Below are 18645 nucleotides of genomic sequence, written 5' to 3'. Positions count from 1 at the left end.
TATTATTATTATTATTATTATTATTATTATTATTATCACCATTATTATTATTATTATTATTATTATTATTATTATTATTATTATTATTATTATTATTCTTATTATTATTATATAGCTTTTAGGGACACCAGCTTTCCAGTTTGAATCATTTTAAATTAGAAAATATTTCTATGGCTTAATGAAGGGATGATTACTCTGCTCTCCAACCAAGTGTCCCTGATAAACTGTCGAGTAAGATCACTTTTTTTCACGGATATGCTCCAAAATGTTTTCATGACAAAATAAGCCGGAACCATGCATGTTTATGTCGTATTTCTCCGGACCAATTTTGCAGTTGCGCCTCTCCTCACCGCGGACTCGCTGTACTGTTTGTTAGCATCTAGCTCGCAGGGTAACAGTTTAGGTTTGTGTCCACAGGACAAAGTGGGGGTTTTGTGTAATGGTTCGCTGAAATTCAGCGGGTTTTCCTCCCAACATGGTGCTCTCAATGGAATCGCAGCTCCAGGGCATCTTTGAGGACATTGTGGTAAATACTTTCATTTCTTGCCGTGAAGCTAACATTGTTTAGCATTCCAGATAACATGCAGTAGTTGTGCCTGCAGCGGTGGTGTTCACTCAGTGTTGCTTGCCGATGCAGGAGTTGTTATAACAGGCACAATAGTAATAGTCGTTCGTAGTATTTTTTACTTTATTGTTACTTGGCAGTGAGGAAATGGTGGTAAATCCTGTGTGTTGAAGCGAGTTAAAGTGCTCCAACTTTTATTAGGAGCTGTAATGAAAGAGATGCGTCTGAATCTTACACAGCTGAGACTTTGATCCGTGTTGAATTTCTTATCCAACCCTCGTGCATCTAGTCCCGCTAACTAAGCCCCATCAATAACCTGAAACTCTCTGACGAAGCAGCGCCCATTAGAAGAATCCTGACACTTTTCTCATGAGCCTCGGTCGTCTAGCACTATTTTGTTGAGTGTAATAAAAGCAGATGCAGGCTCGGGTAATGTAGTCCACTCCTATGATGTGGTAAACGCCCCCCTCCACAATTATTATTTATCAGGACCATTTTGCTTGGCTACTGTGGAGACTTCCCCACCCACAGTCATGCCTGGTTCCCATGTGGCGGTCAGTCTGCCTGGCCTCGTCCAGAGGACGGTCAGGAGAAGTAAATCACTGCACAGGAATGTGTTTTGCTAGCATCTTTAGCGGATCTCCTCTTGAGACCAACACTCTTCCTTCCTGGCAGGTAACTAACTTAGAGCAAGGTCCACCTGACCCGGTCCCGCTTGGGGGAGGACTTCTTGTCCTTCTATTCTGGCCTCAGTTGTTGTTGGCCTTTGTATTCTCTTTCTAACTGTCTCTTGCTTTAAGTTTTTTTTTTTTTAACTGTTTTAGTTCATGCAAAGCTCAATTTCACCCCAACAGACTTCTTACCTTCTTAACTTTTTTTTAGTCACTTTTTGTGGGCAAAAAAAAAAATGTCAGTGGTCGGTCATTAATCTGGGAATTCTGAGGCTTCAGGGGCCACTACACACGCACACTTGCATACAAACATACTTATACAAGCTGTAATAAAGGAGATGCTTTTGAAAATGCACGTCATATCCTACAGCTCATCGTAAATAATTTGAAATCAGACTCCTTTCTTTCTTTTTTTTTTAAATTTGTCTCCACTTTTTTAGGAGTTGACACAACAAAAGAGAGGGAAAGTGATCATAAACACAGGCCTGACCTGAAAAATAGTCCTTCCACCCACTTGGTGTCCTGATTGTCCATCTAATCCGAGTAGAAATGCTGACTGTTATCAGAAAAAAGGTGATAATCTGGGAGAGAGTGTTGAGGTTCCTCACATTAATTCTCTCTTTGTCTTCTGTCCTCTTCTCATTGTCTCAGAAAACTGAGATGATAGAAGAGGCCTTTGCTGGGTAAGATGTCCTGTTGTGTCATTCTCATAATTAAAAACCCATTTTGACATGATGAAGTTATATTGACTTGTGCTAATACTGGTTTAAAATATTGATATATAACAGGCTTTTTTACAGTATCATAAGACCAGGTTAAACTCATGTTGTGTTCATAGGATGTGCATGGACACGCCAGAGGATGAGAAGACTAAACTTCTCAGTTGTCTTGGAGCCTTCCGACAGTACTGGGGAACATTACCACAGGTTTCTACACTCACACACACACACACACACACACACACACACACACAAAAGCATGGACACTTGTGGCGTATCTTGGTGAGGACAGTTAATGCAGTCCCTGTTATGGTCATCCTCAAAGCCTCGGGAAGGAATCACAACCGTCCTCGGACCCTGAGCCGCAATCACGACACACCAAGTCAAAATTCTCCAATGGGAGTCTGACCACTGTCTTGAAAAAGAAGCGTTCACCGTCCCACATGCCTCAGAAACAACTCTGCTGCCCTCTCTTGGATAAGAGGCAGAACAACAGCTTGGGAGACCCTCCACAGACAAGGCCTATAATCCACTCCTCACATAAAAGGAATAATGTTTTATAAAGGTCCACATAAACTTTACTGAGTTTTCAAAAAAACAAAACAAAACCTGTTTTGGCATAATTTTGCTTATTAACAGTCAAACTGCAAGGAAATTGTCACCTCCAGTGGCCCTGAAACTACAGCACACTGAGATATTTTCTTTGTAGCCTTTCGACAAAGAACCTAAAGGCAATTGCGACTTTTTTTTTTTCTTGTCAGTCTGATGACTGGCCAGCTATGCTTAGAAAGACCCAAACTGGGTGCTCTCAAGGATAGCTGTCCAAGTACTCAGAGTGAGGAGTGACTTTTCTCTCTGCAGGAGTCCCATGAACAGTGTGTGCAGTGGATAGTCCGGTTCATACACAGCCAGCACAGTCCAAAGAGAATCTCTTTCCTCTATGACTGCCTGGCGATGGCCGTGGAGACCAGTCTTTTACCACCCAGGTACACAACCATGCATGTTGCACAGTATCGAACCTTCAATCATCGCTTGAATTGTTTGTTTGTTTTTTTCACTTATTGGACTAATAAATAGGCTCAGATCTTACTCATATGAATTATTCGTATCGTTCATAGGAAGCACGAAGTCTGTATTTTGAGTGTAAGTCTTTTAATGATTCTGTTTGTGCCCAGGATGGTTTGTGTTGCCCTGATTAGCTCCGACAATCTGGAGTGGGAGAGGACTTTGCTGTGGGCCTTAACTTTTAAATTGATTCGCAAGATCATCGGCGGCGTGGACTACAAGGTGTGATATCTCTCTCTATCCCTCTTTCTCTCTCTCTCTCTCACACACACACGCACACACACAGCTGGGTCTGCATGACTTAGATGTCATTACTTGGTGTTCATTTATTTAAATATTGCGCATGTGCTTGTGTGTTTGTGTGTTTCTCAGGGTGTCCGAGACCTGTTGAAATCTGTCCTGGATAAGATTCAGACCATACCGATCTGCGTCAGCTCAGCTATCGTACAGCAGTTGTTGGCTGCCAAAGAGGTACCTGATATTTCTGTCTCCTAAGTCTACGTGGATTTGAAAATGTACCTTAATGATTTAATTCTATAACTCTTTCAAGTCTTTCCCCACTGATAATGTCCTAAGGTTCTCCCTTTGGTTTGTTCCAGGTAGTCGAGTACATCCTGAACAGAAATGCCTGCCTACTGCCAGCCTACTTTGCCATCACAGAGATCCGAAAACTCTATCCTGAAGGACAGTTGTCACACTGGGTAGGAGTTTTTATTCTTGTCTGCTGTGTGTATCTGTTCTATCTCTTTCTGTTCTGTACATCCTCCCTTAAACAAAAAAAAAAAACTTTCTGCATCTCTCTCTCTTGTTTGTAGCTTCTAGGGAGTTTGATATCAGACTTTGTGGACAGTTTCAGACCAACAGCCAGAATCAACTCCATCTGTGGTAAGAGAAACACAATCGCAAAGACGGCTCAAAAAAATATTGTCCTAATATCAAATTTTCCTCTTGTTTTTGGCAATCAGAGTGTTTCTCTTTTTCCCTGTTAGACAAAAGACTTCTTACAGTGTTTAAAACAAGCTGGATTTTCCCATGGATGTAGCAGATTTTAGAGAACAAACAGGACTTTCATGTCCTGTGCTGCTTTTCTCTTCAGGTCGCTGCAGCCTGTTACCGGTTGTGAATAACAGCGGCGCCATCTGTAACTCGTGGAAATTAGACCCCACTTCTCTTCGCTTCCCTCTCAAAGGCATGCTGCCATTTGACAAGGTAGCAGGTGCACATAGACACTACGCACACACAAACGCGCAAATACAGCAACGGTGTATCTCCTGTGTATCCAGGACCTGTTTGAGCCGCAGACAGGTCTGCTGCGGTACGTGCTGGAACAGCCCTACTCAAGAGAAATGGTCTGCAACATGTTAGGGCTCAACAAGCAGGTAAATCACATTATTCTCATTTCCCCCGCTTTGCTTCTATTCCGGGGCTTCCCCTCACGCCTACTATCCCTCTCTTCCCACCCTCTCACCCCATCTTAAATTTTTATTTTCTCCTCTAACGGCTCCTTCTGTTCCCTCTCCCCTGTTCTTCACCCGGCACAATTGAATCCCTCACTCCATGATTTAATCCTCCTCTTCCTCTTACCTTGTTTTCTCCTCCTCCTCTACAAAGGGTGTGGAATTGGGATAACATCACCCGTTTTTGTCTGTCTACGCGCGACAGAAAAAAGTAGTCTTTTCTACACTCCAGGAACAAGTTTTCTGATTGTGTTAAAGCGGTAAATGACCATCATACCCTCCACGCCGTGGTTTCAGCAGCCAATACATTTAACCTGTTAAGTCAGGTCTCATCTCCCGGGTGGGTGGAGCCCTCTTTCTTTGTACTCCCCATGTTTTTTATCGTAACTCTTTTCTTGTCTTTTTTTTCCCCGCCCCTCCCTACGCCTCCTTCCTTTGGCACGCCCCCTTAGTCCCTCGTTGCCCTGGTAACACAGCTGTCCAATGCCGTGAGCTTGACCCTAAATGCACTGTTTGCCCTGCTGGGTTCACGCAGTTTCAACTCTTGGCAGCTGACTGAGTGCAGCAATGACAGACTGTTGGTAAAAGAATGCAGTAATCAGCACTGGAAAGGACTCTCATTTACATTTGTTCATATTATAAATGTGAATAAATAATGCAGACTTGAGGGTGCATGTTTGAATTGGCTAATTGTGCTTAATGGACAGAGACAAGTAGCTCCTTAGTCACCACTTTCTCTTTCTGTCTGTTTCTCTTTTTATCCCTCCTCTGTTCTTCTTTATTTTTTCCTCTATGTCCTCTTCTTTCTTGTATTTTGGTTGTGTGTTGTGTTTGTCTCTCTGACATGCGCTCTCTAGACTCTGAACATTGCCCAGGTATGTTGTTGTTCCTCCTCCCGGTCACCTGACCTACCTGAAACTAACCAGCCCACTGGACGCTTAGCTTTATTTATTTTTTATTTTTTAGGATGATGTTATCACCATCAGTCCTAGAAATGGAGAAACTTGACAAATAAGAAAAGTTGAAATGGTGTAAAGAGGAATGGCACAGAGCTTGAGATGGTCACAGCAGGGCTTTATAGGGTTAATAAAGGACCCGAGCACCGAGGCCAGGACACAGTAAATGGATAAGTGATGATGATCAACCTTTGTTTTTACTAGAGGGCAGATATGTTTTAAAGACATTGTCACGTTAAGATTTTTGATTTTCTTGGATGAATACGTGTTGAGCTGAATAAATCAAGGCCAGATTTCTACCTCCAGGAAGCATTTTAACGCCTGGCAGCGCTCATGTCAAAGAAGGAATTTTAAAGGAACAAAAAAGAGGAGAGTCTGATGTCTGTTAGAATAGCACTGGCAGATTCTAATTCCATCCACTCAAATCATTTCACCAAAAAATCAAGGAATGTGTTTGTTTTTTGTTTTTTTTCAGGGACAACTGTCACTTATAGATTTACCGCATCCGACTCAGGCGGAAGTGGATTGTTTAATTTCTCGCTGTTTGTCCTGACGTCCAGTTTTCATACTTAAAAACTGGGATGTACCTTGTAGCGTCAGCTAAACTGACACTGACTGAGATGTTCTTCAACAGAATGTATCTAGTTCCAGCTAAGTAGTGCACATCTTAACTGTAAACCCTGCTGCTGACATGTCAAGTCCTGCTGCTCTGCATGTATGATGTAGTTGGGCCCGTGCCTGTGGTTTGCAAGGTCCTCTTGTGTCTGACCTTTCGCTGCTGCTTTCTGTTGTGCTGACCTGGGCAAAACTAGACTACATTCTTGACAGGCGGTGGTGGTCTTTATCACAGCTTACGTTAATCAGCTTTGCAACAAAGCCGAAGCATAATAGTAACAGGAAAATCATGCACTTGTGTCAGGGAGTAGGAATCTTAGAGGAAGATTTATTACTTTCTGGAAGTCATGAGACAGGCCGCTCAGGTTTCAGGTTTTTAAAATGACTTTGTTCCACTGTCAGGTCTTCTACTTCTACCATAAATGTCTCTATGCTGCAGTAACATAGTGAACCTTACTTCTCTGCAGTTTACACCCACCAGTCAACCGACTGTATTTGGCCAGTTGTAAAGCTTTTGCAGTAGTTGATTATTCATTTTGCTTTGAATTCCTCTATAAATGTTCGTCTTCTCCAAAGAACGGCCGCTCATCTCCCCAGAGCAGAGATGGAATGCCTTGATTTGTTATTTTATTTCTTGGTAATTCACTTCAATCGCAACATGTGGATTTGAATTACATACAGCCTCACAAGTAGACGACATGACGGAGCTTAACGCATCAACGAGTGTTTTGCCCAGGTTGGCCGTTGAGTGATTTTGATTGGCTGTCACGTTTTGGTGAGTGATCTGCTTTGACTCGTGTTGCGTGGTATTCACTGACTGATGGTCCAACTCTGTTTTTTTTTGTTTTTTTTAAAGGAGCTTGCAGTTCTTTTCAGCGTCTGAATTTGACTTTAACATTAAAGATCCAGTCAAAAAGTTAAACATGTGCATTTTACTGTGGTAAATAAGCTTTATTTTCATCATTGTGCCATGTTTAAACCAGAAATGATCAGTGGTAGGTAGATGATGCTTCCTAAAGTGTATACATCCACTTTGGAGAACAGACTCTTAAATATGTGTTGTAGTGAGTAAAACCGCTGTGTTTTAGGCTGGTGAGGGACAATAGATAGTTGGTAGGTGGGGCGCTGGCCCAGCCTTTGTTTTGGCACCATTGTCTATAATACACCAGTGAAGGTAACTTGAAGATGCGGTTTCCTTTTCTCTCTCTGTCTCTCTCTCTCTCTCTGTCTCTCTCTCTCTCTCTCTCTCTATCTGTCTCTCTCTCTTCTCCTCATTTTTGTTGGCGCCCTCTCTTTCTGCGTGAGTGTTTGGGTGCAGGGGAAGAGAAGTCGTGGCCTCCCAGCTCCTCCTCTTCTTCCCTGATCACACGCCCAAACCTCACCACCTACCCAAACCTGTTAGCGTGCATGCTGGAATGTGTTGAGCTGTTTGGTTGAGTTTGGTGTTCAGTGCTATGCTGTGCTGTTCCGTACCATGTTGTACTGCTCTGTGCTGTGCTGTTTGGTACCTTGCTATGCCGTTTTCTCTTCTGAAGTGGAATAATTACCCAGATAGCTGCAGGAATAGGAGTAGTGTTTTCTGTCTTAATTATTTTACAAAGTGAAATGTGTCCGATTGAATTAAAGCTGCAAATGGATCCAAGCTGTAGGAAGAGAGGAAGTAAAGAGGGGAAGAAACTGCAGTAAACCAGCCATTGACTTCAGAATGTCATTAATCTGCCATCCCGTCACTGTCCTTGTCCTTCTCCCCGCCCTTCTCTCCATCCTTCGTCCTTCCTCCTCAGCCATTCCTCTTTCTGTTTCCAGACCCCCCCGCTTTCCTCCTCTTTTCATTCCAAGTCCCTTTCACATGTTTATCTCACAACCTCTCAGGGCTCAAACAAATCAGTAGGGTTAAAGCGTGTCTTTATTCACACATGCAGATAAGAACGTTATGCATTTTGCCAAAAAAAACAATTAAACTTCGTGTGCTAGATAATGCAGTTGTTTTTTTTTCTCATTGCAAAGGTTCACCATTTTATCATTCTTTTGTTTCTTTTCCCTCCTTCACCAAAGCTTCACCCAAACATTTTCAAATGAACGTCATAGGAATAAAGATCAGCATGAGAGTGGGCTTCAGCTTAGTTGCACCCAGTCCAAAGAGACAGGAAGCAGATTTCTGTTGTGAGCTTGATTGACCACATTTGTATGTGATATAATTGAATGATGATCTTTGTCCTGTTCTCTCCCTTCCTATGTACTCTTTCGTCCACCCCTCTTCTCCCTCTTTCCTCACATCCTTAACATTTCCCTTTCTGTCTGATTCTTACTTTCCCTCCTTGGATGTCTCCTTTTCCTCCCTCCTTCTCTCTCTCTCTCTCTCTCTCCTGCCCTCTATTTTCTTTTATCCTTTAATTCTTTCCCTCCTGCCCCTGCTAGCATAAGCAGCGCTGCCCCGTACTGGAGGAGCAGCTGGTGGACCTGGTGGTGTACGCCATGGAGCGCTCGGAGACGGAGGAACACTTTGATGCTGACATCGGAGGAACTAGCCAGTTGCTGTGGCAGCACCTCTCCTCCCAGCTCATCTTCTTTGTGTTATTTCAGTTTGCGAGCTTCCCTCACATGGTGCTGTCATTACATCAGAAGGTGAGGGGACAAAGATGGAGGCTTGTAATCTGATAAGGGTCCAAAATTATGCAAATGAGAGTGATCTTTTGTCTGATGAGAGCAAATGCTAACAAGAAATACAAAAACACACATAGCCTGGAACCCAAAGAAATTCCTTTTTATTGAGCGTTCCTCCTTTATTTTTCAACAGCCCAGAAGAGGACAAGGCAGTACAAACGACACAACATCTTTTATTTGAACATTTAGCCAATAAGTGAACGAACCACAACATAAAATGCCTTTTACAAGTGATCAGAGTGACAACTGACTGCCTCGTGGAATGAAAGCAAACAAGAAACTTTACTTACAACCCGTCAACACTTGCATAGGTTGCTCGTGACTTTATCCCTGTCAAAAAGTCTCAAAAAAGGAGTCCAGCACACAGTTTAACTTGCAGGGGGAAAAGAGGACAGAAAAAGGAAAAGTGAACTCCACCTGACTAAAATAACACATTTGAATATTCATAATAGAGTTTAAAAAAAAAGCATGTAGCAGTAACTGTGGTTACATAATGAAAACCCTCATCCTGTAATACGACAGCTTTCATCTGATGTGTAATTTTCTCTCTTCCTCTCCCCTCCAGCTCGCAGGTAGGGGTCTTATAAAAGGAAGAGACCACCTGATGTGGGTTTTGCTGCAGTTCATATCAGGAAGCATTCAGAAAAATGCTCTAGCTGATTTCCTGCCTGTCATGAAGCTCTTTGACCTGCTGTACCCCGAAAAAGAGGTGCAGGACCTCTCCTACACGAATTGAAATTTCACTTGAATTATAAGTATTTCCTCTACCAGCTCCAGTATTACTGTAACTATTGGTAAAAGATTGTGTCCTCTGCTTCAGTGCATTCCAGTTCCTGACATTAACAAGCCCCAGTCCACTCATTCCTTCGCTATGACGTGCATCTGGATCCACCTGAACCGCAAAGCCCAGAACGACAACTCCAAACTACAAATACCAATACCACACTCTCTGAAACTACACCACGAGTATGTGCCTTAAAAATTCTCTATCCTGAAAAAGATCCCTCAAACCTCTGACCGGTGGGCTCTCTTTCTCTTCACTGGAAGGTTTCTCCAGCAGTCGTTGCGCAACAAGACCCTGGGTATGGCCGACTATAAGATCGCCCTCCTGTGTAACGCCTACAGCACCAACTCTGAGTGCTTCACGCTGCCAATGGGCGCCCTGGTAGAGACTATCTATGGAAACGGATCCATGAGGATCAACCTGCCCGGTACTAATTGTATGGCATCAGGGTCGGTGACGCCGCTGCCCATGAACCTGCTGGATTCACTCACTGTTCATGCGAAGATGAGGTAGGACCGACCGAATGGACAAACACTGATGACAAGAAAAACTCTTCAATTCACTGTTTGTATTTCCGTCCAGTTTGATCCACAGCATAGCCACACGGGTGATAAAGCTGGCCCATGCCAAGTCCAGCATCGCCCTGGCTCCAGCTCTGGTAGAGACGTACAGCAGACTGTTGGTCTACATGGAGATCGAGTCCCTGGGAATCAAAGGATTCATCAGTGAGTCGCAGACAGTTTTTCCACTGAAAATATCAACCGTGTTGGAAAGTAGATGGGATCAGATGGGAAAGTACAAAGTGTTTTACTTTTTCTCACTTTGTGAGAGGTTTTACTTCCAATATTATGGATTAATATGAAGTCCCTCAGCATCTAGCTGAAACCTGAAGAAAAGAGACCAAAGCTTGAAAGATGTTTGATCACTGTGTCCCTCGTACCGCTTACTAAAATGAAAACTGCTGAATTAAAAACAGAGCCAATAATAATGAGGCCTCTCCAACAGGACAGGTGTTAAATAACAAGTAATACTGATAATAATTCTGAATACTGATTCATATAAAATGTTTTGAGAAAATGAAAAATAATGACGCGACATTAATGCAAATTTGAAGGACCGTTATGTCATGGCATGGTATGGTATGACATGTACTCTGGAGGTGGATTAGGTGTGTGTGTGTGTGTGTGTGTGTGTGTGTGTGTGTGTGTGTGTGTGTGTGTGTGTGTGTACTGTGTGTGTGTGTGTGTGTGTGTGTATTGTGTAGACAATTTGAACTCAAAGGAATTTTTTTGTAAAAATGCTAAAGTAATCAATTTTCTTCTTTTGTTGAATCGATTCAGAACATTTGAGTTGAGGTTGGTCTGTGCTGAGTATTGTGAACCCTCCATGTCTCCTCAGGCCAGTTGTTGCCCAATGTGTTTAAGTCTCACGCGTGGGGAATCCTTCACACTCTCCTGGAGATGTTCAGCTACAGGATGCACCACATCCAGCCACACTACCGAGTCCAGCTGCTGAGTCACCTACACAGTCTGGCTGCTGTACCGCAGACCAACCAGAACCAGCTGCATCTGTGGTAAACACAAGTACACACTGTTGATACAGTAGAAGCGCTCAAACGAAGCTCAATAAGCTGCTTGTCCTTGTCTCTGTCTTCAGCGTGGAGAGCACAGCTTTACGGTTGATCACAGCGTTGGGAAGTTCAGAGGTGCAGCCCCAGTTCACCCGCTTCCTCAACGACCCGAAGACAGTTCTGTCAGCAGAGTCAGAAGAACTCAACCGAGCCCTGATCCTCACCTTGGCCAGAGCCACACATGTCACTGGTATCTGTCTAGGATTTGCAGTCCTGAGATCTCCACCTCTCCTGTATCTGCTGCTAGTTCCATATTCTCTTTAAATATCTTCATAAGTTAGTGCTCACCTGCCTTGTGTCCGTGTGTAGATTTTTTCACAGGCTCTGACTCCATACATGGGACTTGGTGTAAAGACATTCTGCAGACCATTATGAACTTCACCCCTCATAACTGGGCTTCACACACACTCTCCTGCTTCCCTGCTCCACTACAGGTGCACATACGGTCACTTTTAACTGTAGTGTTATTCTGTCTCAGTCTGTATTCCGACATCTAACCTCTTCCGCTTCCACCCCTCAGGCCTTCTTCAAACAGAACAATGTTCCTCAGGAGTCTCGCTTCAACCTGAAGAAGAACGTGGAGGAAGAGTACAGGAAGTGGAAGTCCATGGCCAATGAGAATGACATCATTACCCATTTCTCCATGCAGGGCTCACCCCCACTCTTCCTGTGTCTGCTGTGGAAGATGCTGCTGGAGACTGACCACATTAACCAGATAGGCTTCAGGTCTGCCACTCGAACTTCAGTGCTGTGGGTCTAATGTACATTCATTTTTTCTAGATAAACTGTTGACTCCCTGCTTCTTACCATTGTCAGTCATCACCATATTGTCCCATGAAGACACTGAGCCCCTCGGTGTCTTCGTCTGGGTGGGTGATACCCAGAGGCAGTTTGAAATGATGACACTGATGTGAAGAGTGATTCATTTCACAGCAGTCTCCAGGGAGTGTGTTTGAACATATGCTGATTCCAACAGAGATGTCGCTGTGACTAAATTATCATATCCGATCATAAAATAATGCCCGCGCAAAGTCTGAATAATGATTTGCCCGTTGATTTTGTAGAGTACGTGAAAAATGACTTTAAAATGCCGCTCTCCTGACTCACACAACTCTAAAGTCCACACTTCTATGAGTTTTCTTATAACGTCTCCAAGCTTATGTGAAAATGTGCCTTTTATCTTTTTTCAGAAAGGTTTTTTTTTAATGCATTTGATTTTTTTTTTTTTTTTAATAAACAGGATCACAAATAAAATCCTGCTGTTGTGTGTTTCAGGTTGGTGACCACTGATACACACAGTCAGCATCCCAACTCATATTTATGGTGCTTTGAAAAAGTAGTACATTGTGGGTTGTTGTTTTTTTTTTCTTTTACGTTATGTGTGGTGGATGCTTTGGATCCCAAAAATGCAATAATAACAATGAAAAGATTCAAAGATGGATGTAAAGTAAAACGGACACAAAAAGAAAAGTCAGTTCCTGTTTTTTTCTTTACGTGCTTCTAGTTATGTTTGCGCCGCTGTGACGTGCTAATGATGCACTTCACTATGTTGAGGCTTTCAATGACACTAATTGGCTGGATGTTCTTCCGTCTCCCAACATCTGCTGGTAATTGAACCCGGGGGAATACGCAGTGTTGTGGTGGGAAGATGAGCTCACCGTTGACTGGTTCTCGCTTCCCTCAGGGTCTTGGAACGAATCGGGGCTCGTGCACTCGTGGCTCACGTGCGCACCTTTGCAGATTTTCTCGTCTACGAGTTCTCGACGTCTGCCGGTGGACCACAACTCAACAAGTGCATCGAAATCCTGAATGACATGGTGTGGAAGTACAACATTGTCACCCTGGACAGACTCATTCTGTGTCTGGTGAGGACAGACACACAGGAATATGTGGTCGTTTACTAATGAGACTGTTGTATTCAGTGTGTGTCTTGTCTTCTACTGCCAGGCGATGCGGAGCCATGAGGGCAATGAGGCTCAGGTTTGCTACTTCATCATCCAGCTGCTGCTGCTGAAGCCGAATGACTTCCGGAACAGAGTCAATGATTTTGTGAAGGAGAACGCTCCCGAGCACTGGCTGCAGAGTGACTGGCACAACAAACACATGAGCTACCACAAGGTACACGCTTGGAGTAAAAGAACGCACATTTATCATTTAAAAAAACAGACAAAATCACAGCACCTCACATCTAAGAGATTTCAGTTCTCTTGTGCCCTCTCTCGTGGAAATCGAAGGATTACGATGTGTTTATCGTCCCCCACCAGAAATACCCAGAGAAGTTGTATTTTGAGGGTTTGGCGGACCAAGTCAACCCTCCCATGCACCTGCAGCATCAGTATCTGCCCATTTACTTTGGCAACGTGTGTCTTCGCTTCCTGCCTGTCTTTGACATCGTCATCCATCGCTTCCTGGAGCTTCTTCCTGTCTCCAAGTCCCTGGAAACATTGCTGGATCACCTGGGAGGCCTGTATAAATTCCACGGTGAGTAAGAAAGTCACAGGAAGTCATTGATAAAACAGAAGGACTGACAAACACTGGAATGACAGTGAATCCTGTAGTTGAGTAGGGGACTTAGGACCTTCGTCCAGGATGTCGATGCCTTTCTTTGTGTGCGCTGTTCCTGGTTTCACGGCTGTGTTTGTGCGCAGACCGGCCGGTGACCTACCTCTACAACACCCTTCACTACTACGAGCGACACCTGAGAGACAGAACCAACCTGAAGAGGAAACTGGTGCATGCCATCATGTCCTCACTGAAGGTGAGGAGGGGAGACGAAGGAAGAAAAAAGAACACACACACATAAATCATGTAACATACACCTTGAATTATTTAGTGAAACTGCACCGAACTTAAGGTCTGGACTGACTGATGTGTGTCTGAGAGTCTTCGGGTCCATCCTCTTGGACGCTGCTGCGCTTGCTATGGAGCCTCTGTCATTTAAGATGCATGGGGAGCTGCATTGTTGCACCATGACAAAAGAAATTCAGATCCGAAATACGTGTCCATCACGCTGTCGTGTGCCTTTCTCTTACGTGTAGACTGCAACAGTCATCACCACCGGGCAAGATGGGTCTCTTTCTTGGTGTTTTTCAAACCAGCCAAATCACTGCCCTACCTGTTTTACACACTGTTGTAAAAATTTGAAGGAATTATGAATTGATAATATGCTGCTGTTGGTATGTGATTTAGCCGCCTGTGTACATCAGTTCTGTGCAGAGGACGACAGTTGAATTGGTGGTGGGCCTTCAGTGGTACATTTGCCTTCACCCTGCTAAAAGAATGTCATCTGAGCAATTTAATCTCAATCCCATGCATGTTAATGACACCTTCTTCTTTTTTTTAAAGGTGATTTATTTATTTTTCTTAAATATATGCGGTTCAGTTTGTGTATTGTTTTCTGGACCAATCAGGATAACCGAACGCCAGGTTGGTGCCTCAGTGAAACCTACCTGAAGTTTGGTATGAACCCCAAAGAGGAAGTGTGGATCCCTGACGACACCTACTACTGCAAGCTGATTGGACGCCTGGTGGATAATATCCTTAACATGTCTCAAGCTGATGGTAGTCACATTCATCACTCCTCTCTTACTGGCCCTGGATAAGAGAGTCTCACCGGCCTCTCGGGTACTTCAGTAATATACTCACCTTTCAGCTAATATTACTAGCGTCCCCCTGTGCCTCGTAGCGCCGGTTTAATTTGATTGCAGCTGAAGTTGCTCCCACAGCACAGAAGGGGAAATGAAATCTTGATGGTGCGGCGCTGACTGACAGATGTGGAGTATACAGCAGTAAAAAGAAGAGCGCACATGAGTGCCACAACTGAACCTCATTCACTCATGCAGTGACTCCTTAATTCTCTCCCACCCATGGCGGGGAAGTCGCCCGGTCCTTTCCCTAACTGTGATTGGAGGTTCAATGAGTTCCCAAATCCGGCAGCACACGCCCTTCACGTCACCTGCGTGGAGCTGATGGCTTTAGCCGTACCAGGGAAAGATGTGGGCAACGCTCTGCTCAACGTCGTGTTAAAGAGGTAGAAATGCAGCATCTTGTTTGGAAAATCACTGGAGTTTTATTTACTTTTTTTTTTTTTTTAATAAGTCAATAAATATTCTTTTACATTTTACAGCCAACCACTTGTTCCCAGAGAGAATATCACAGCCTGGATGAACGCCATAGGACTTGTGATCACCGCACTGCCTGTAAGAGAGATGTCACACACACACACACACACACAATCGGCCCTGTCCTTCACTGTATGACTTCATTAGAGTCACTCCCCTCTCACAGGAACCCTACTGGATTGTTCTTCACGACCGCATCGTCTCTGTAATTGGCTCGCCAACACTGACATCGGAGACGGAGTGGGCCGGCTACCCGTTCGCCTTGCTGGATTTCACAGCCTGCCACCAGAGCTACAGCGAGATGAACTGCAGTTATGTGTTAGCGTTAGCGCATGCCGTCTGGCATCACTCATCCATCGGGCAGCTGTCGCTGATTCCCAAGTGAGGAAGTTGTCTTATGGTATTTCTTGGTCTTACTTATTCATACGCCAATATTTATGAGTGTGTATGTGTGTGTTCAGATTCCTCTCAGAGACACTGAAGCCCATCGTCCAGACAGAGTTCCAGTTACTCTACGTGTATCACCTGGTCGGACCGTTCCTGCAGCGCTTCCAGCAGGAGAGGACACGATGCATGTTGGAGGTACACACTCAAATTGAGCCTGAACTGAAATTACAGGCCTGTATCTGAAAGTGTTCTCATTTGTGTGTGTGTGTGTGTGCGTGTGCGTGTGCGCGTGTGCTTATTCCAGATTGGGGTAGCCTTCTATGAGATGCTTCAGGCAGTAGATCAACACTGCCAACATCTCAGCTACATGGACCCCATCTGTGACTTCCTCTATCACATCAAGTACATGTACACCGGAGACAGCGTGAAGGAGCAGGTGAGCTTCTGTGTTCTAAATAGAAATTTAATCATCACCTCCAACGCAATAAACAACCTCTTTTATTGCTCTGACAGGCTGTTATTTTAGCTTTCTGTTTCAGGACATTTAAGCTGAAGAGTAGCCAGCCGTAGAGGTAAAAAAGAACATGAAATGAGGAAGCACAACTGATAAACCTACTATAAGTGGAAGCAGGCCGAGACCTTCACTTAGACATCATGGAAGGTGACATCCATGAACTCTCTGCCCTCCTGGTGAAGTGTTTGTGTCTGTATTGTCCGCATTTAGTTTGAATGTGTCCGTCCTCTTCAGCAGGACGCCTCCCCACCTGTGTCCACACCTGACGCCTGAGTTATTTAGAGATGAAGCTGGAGCTGAGCATTGTGCTGCAGGCCAAGATGAGTGTACTTGTAAAGCCTAACATGGATAAAGTTAGTGCTTCCTCAGGTTATATATTGATTGTAGTTGCTTTCCTTCTTGTCTGGCACTCACTCTTCTTCTTTTAATACATACTGTATTTCAGGACATCTCCACTTTTGTCTGAGTCATCATCAGCTCCTCAGTTTGAGCTGCTCCACTGCCTAATTATTATAAATCCCTTTGTCGCGATTTAGCCGTTTCTGAACGATCCGTCACTTACGCCCAGTGAAGATGTTGGCGATCACATTGACTAATTTCAGCGTTGGAATGCGGCGGAGCTTTCGATTCACTTGACTGTTGGAATTTAACTATCAGTTGCTGTTTGAAATTGCTTTTCATCCGAGCTTCTTCTTTGGAAATTCTGGTTGGTCGTTCAGGTCCTTTTAGGTTGACATTCGTTGCGGTAAGTGGGAAATCTCACATGTTTAGTATCTGCCAAACTAGGAAGTGAGGGGTTTTTCAGAACTCTTATTGTGGCTCAACGTGACAGCGTTTGTGTCACCTGTGAAATGTTACCCAGTGTCACGTGTCAATACTTCTAGTGACAGAAAACAGTGGAAATATGAGATTCATTTTGTTTGTGGTTGTTGTCCTCGTCGATTTGCAAGTCAGTATGCTCCAGAATGCTATAAAAAGAGCTCTCCCAAACTTTGTCGGGCTTTGTCCCGTTTCTTTTCAAGGGGCAGGTAAGAAGCCGTCCTGTTCAAATAGTTTGTTCCATGAGGAGGCGATAAATCCTACGAGAAACTTCACATTAAACAGGCACCTTACATTGTCTGGAAGCTCAGAATCATCAGGGTAAATGTTCAGAATACACAGTTCAGGATTTAGAGCCGCCTCCTGACCAGTAAGGCCTCTCTGTTGTTTGACGTCATCGGAACTGAAGCAGATTCAATGACATCAACAACGTGATTGTTACCCCTGCTCTTCTTATCCAGGTGGAGAAAATAATCATGACTTTGCGTCCGGCAATGAAGCTGCGTCTTCGTTTCATCACACACAGCAGCAAGATCGAGACTTCGTCATCGGCCGCCACCGCTGCCTCCACTTCCACAGCCGCCTCTTCCACCCCTCAGCAATCTTCGTCACTCTCGTCGTCCTCCACCACCGCTGCTTCGCCTTCCTCCTCCTCCTCACAGCACGCTCACACCTCCATGTAGGTGACTGTGTTTGTGATCGTAAAAAGATAGTTTGTACAATTAATAAGCCTTGTTTCCACTGCCAAGGAGGTCATGTGATCAACAGCGCTGGTTTGTCTGACTGTTAACTTCAAAAGGTTGAGGCTGGAATTTGATGAACTTCAGGCTGAGGAGTCTGTTCAGTTTTGGGGACGATCCGCATCTCATGATGCCCTTTTGCCTTTGCAGAGGAATGTGCTCTCTTAGTTCCCTGTTGTTGTGATTTGTTATTTTTGTGGCTTTCCCTGAAGAAGAAGGACCATGGAGACCGGGGGGGCACTGATATTACTGCTGTGTCAGAAGAAACTGAACAGAACCATGATCATCACCTGAAACCTTTGCTAGTGACATGATCATGCAGCATTTCTTGTGGCTGTAATGACCGTATTTTATTTTGATTTAATTGTCACTTTTTATATTGTAAACTTATTCTAAGTAACTTCATTAAAAAAAAAAGATTTTTTTTTTTTATCACAAGTACAGTTTTTTCTGCATCTTAGTCTGTTCACACTTGCGCTAGGGTAACAATGTCCTCACTACCAAAGCTCTACAAACAGGTGCGTTCCAGGTATTTGTCATGTGGGGACAATGAACCTGTCAGAACACTGCGTTGTGGGGACACCTATCCTGTAGGGATGTTGTGCATTAAGTTTCAGGGTGAAGACTTAATTTAATTTTAAATTAGGTACAGGGTTGCAGTTAAGTTCCTCTGTGAATAACCTCTGAAGTGATAGAAACTAATGTGTAAGTGCACTATTTTATACCCTTTAAGCGTAAGCAAGCTATATGAAATTACTGAACATCCACTCTAGCTGACATGTTTTCTTCCTTCTCTGCCTCAACACCTTTTTCTGTGTTTTCAGTTCCGACTAAAGGTCCTTAATGTCTAAATTTTCTCCTCTTCATTGTTTCCTAGTTGAGGTTAATTGCGTTTGCCCGTAATAGCATTAAAAATGTCTGCTTTGTTCATCTCTGCC

At 43.9% G+C, this 18645-nt stretch overlaps 1 protein-coding gene across 2 annotated transcripts; it reads left to right on the top strand.

Moving 5' to 3' along the window:
* Nucleotides 1-344: 344 nt before the first annotated feature.
* On the top strand, nucleotides 345-18139 carry med23 (mediator complex subunit 23). Of its 2 annotated transcripts, XM_086188679.1 has the most exons (31): nucleotides 345-526; nucleotides 1888-1919; nucleotides 2075-2162; nucleotides 2817-2941; nucleotides 3131-3242; nucleotides 3393-3491; nucleotides 3620-3721; nucleotides 3836-3905; nucleotides 4117-4229; nucleotides 4304-4399; nucleotides 5335-5352; nucleotides 8467-8673; nucleotides 9278-9421; nucleotides 9533-9678; nucleotides 9760-10005; nucleotides 10079-10221; nucleotides 10895-11069; nucleotides 11153-11316; nucleotides 11436-11560; nucleotides 11647-11852; nucleotides 12811-12991; nucleotides 13074-13244; nucleotides 13391-13607; nucleotides 13775-13884; nucleotides 14537-14660; nucleotides 14991-15156; nucleotides 15253-15325; nucleotides 15414-15628; nucleotides 15709-15829; nucleotides 15939-16070; nucleotides 17429-18139. In XM_086188679.1, exons 1-31 carry the CDS (start codon nucleotides 476-478, stop codon nucleotides 17648-17650), a joined length of 4194 nt encoding a protein of 1397 aa, XP_086044805.1. In that variant the 5' UTR covers nucleotides 345-475; the 3' UTR covers nucleotides 17651-18139. The 2 variants fall into 2 exon arrangements, with proteins under 2 accessions (XP_086044805.1, XP_086044806.1); XM_086188680.1 differs by lacking the exon at nucleotides 5335-5352.
* The last annotated feature ends 506 nt before the right edge of the window (nucleotides 18140-18645 follow it).

Source organism: Aulostomus chinensis, chromosome 20 (assembly GCF_037954235.1).
Source record: "Aulostomus chinensis isolate RoL2024-O1b breed Wild chromosome 20, RoL_Achi_v1.0, whole genome shotgun sequence".
In the NCBI taxonomy this organism is placed as follows: Eukaryota; Metazoa; Chordata; class Actinopteri; order Syngnathiformes; family Aulostomidae; genus Aulostomus; species Aulostomus chinensis.
This window is presented reverse-complemented; position numbering and strand designations above follow the sequence as displayed.